Source organism: Carcharhinus amblyrhynchos, unplaced genomic scaffold, assembly GCF_965287045.1.
Source record: "Carcharhinus amblyrhynchos unplaced genomic scaffold, sCarAmb.v2.hapA chromosome_1011, whole genome shotgun sequence".
In the NCBI taxonomy this organism is placed as follows: Eukaryota; Metazoa; Chordata; class Chondrichthyes; order Carcharhiniformes; family Carcharhinidae; genus Carcharhinus; species Carcharhinus amblyrhynchos.
In genome coordinates, this window is record NW_027650751.1 from 5,887 (window position 1) to 7,500 (window position 1,614).

The window sequence follows — 1,614 nt, forward strand, 5'->3', positions numbered from 1 at the left end:
TATCGTCCTCCTTAAGAATGCGAAAGATCGTGTTTGCATTCACGCAACTGGGTTCGAAATTCTCCCTGGGTTCGCCGCCCCTCAAAACTCCCAGCCCCCTGACGAAGGGACAGCCTGTTCCGAAAGCTTGTGGCTTTTGCTACAGATAAACTTGTTGGACTTGAAGCTGGGGCTGTGGGATTTCTTTCTGTTTTACCCCAATCCAACGCCGGCATCTCCACATCTTCGCCTCCCTTAGCAGTTTTATGTCATAGAGCGTTTAACTGAACGGTTTTAGTTTAATTTGGTTACCACTGCACGCACTCGATTGGCAGGGTCAGGCTGCGCCAGGGCTCTCGACGCAGGCTGTTCCATGCTTGGTTTAACGTCATCTCCTTTCCTCCCCCTCGCAGGATCGATCTGGCGGTGTTGCTGGGGAAACAGCCTTCCTCTTCCGAGAACGAGCCGGCCCCCCTGGACACATCAGCCTCCCCCACCCTTTCCCAACCGCTAGTGTTCAACAATTCGAAACAGCACCCAGTGACCCAGCCGTCTCCCCCGACCACCTTCTCTCAGCACAACATGGTGAGCTGTCACCCCGAACCCGTGGATTAGATTCCAGTCTGTAACTCACTCCCGGGTATCTGTTATTCTGTATATAAACCATCCCGAACCCCTCGATTAGATTCCAGTCTGTAACTCACTCCCGGGTATCTGTTATTCTGTATATAAACCATCCCGAACCCCTGGATTAGATTCCAGTCTGTAACTCACTCCCGGGTATCTGTTATTCTATATATAAACCCCCCCCGAACCCCTCGATTAGATTCCAGTCTGTAACTCACTCCCGGGTATCTGTTATTCTATATATAAACCACCCTGAACCCCTGGATTAGATTCCAGTCTGTAACTCACTCCCGGGTATCTGTTATTCTATATATAAACCATCCCGAACCCCTCGATTAGATTCCAGTCTGTAACTCACTCCCGGATATCTGTTATTCTATATATAAACCATCCCGAACCCCTCGATTAGATTCCAGTCTGTAACTCACTCCCGGGTATCTGTTATTCTATATATAAACCCACCCCGAACCCCTCGATTAGATTCCAGTCTGTAACTCACTCCCGGGTATCTGTTATTCTATATATAAACCACCCCGAACCCCTCGATTAGATTCCAGTCTGTAACTCACTCCCGGGTATCTGTTATTCTATATATAAACCACCCCGAACCCCTCGATTAGATTCCAGTCTGTAACTCTCTCCCGGGTATCTGTTATTCTATATATAAACCCCCCCGAACCCCTCGATTAGATTCCAGTCTGTAACTCACTCCCGGGTATCTGTTATTCTATATATAAACCACCCCGAACCCCTCGATTAGATTCCAGTCTGTAACTCACTCCCGGGTATCTGTTATTCTGTATATAAACCCCCCCGAACCCCTCGATTAGATTCCAGTCTGTAACTCGCTCCCGGGTTTTGGACAGTGCGTATATGTTTTAAATCTCGGTCTCCCTCTTGCCCGCAGGTTACCATGCTGAGTAAGAGCTTTGGCGACGTGGGTGAGCAGAAGGGTGGCAGCAGTGCGGGCTCACAGCTACTGGAGCAGCTGAAGACAGCCCAGGCCCT

General features: G+C 49.4%; 1 protein-coding gene across 1 annotated transcript in view; it reads left to right on the forward strand.

Moving 5' to 3' along the window:
• The first annotated feature begins 455 nt into the window (after positions 1-455).
• Positions 456-1,614, forward strand: part of ubap2l (ubiquitin associated protein 2-like) — a 34,546-nt gene continuing 33,387 nt past the window's right edge. The window contains exons 1-2 of the mRNA XM_080184900.1: positions 456-564; positions 1,514-1,614. The exon at positions 1,514-1,614 is cut by the window's right edge and continues 98 nt beyond it. Of these exons, the coding sequence (XP_080041026.1) occupies positions 562-564; positions 1,514-1,614 (104 nt within the window). The 5' untranslated portion in view covers positions 456-561. The remainder of the gene's footprint in view (positions 565-1,513) is intronic.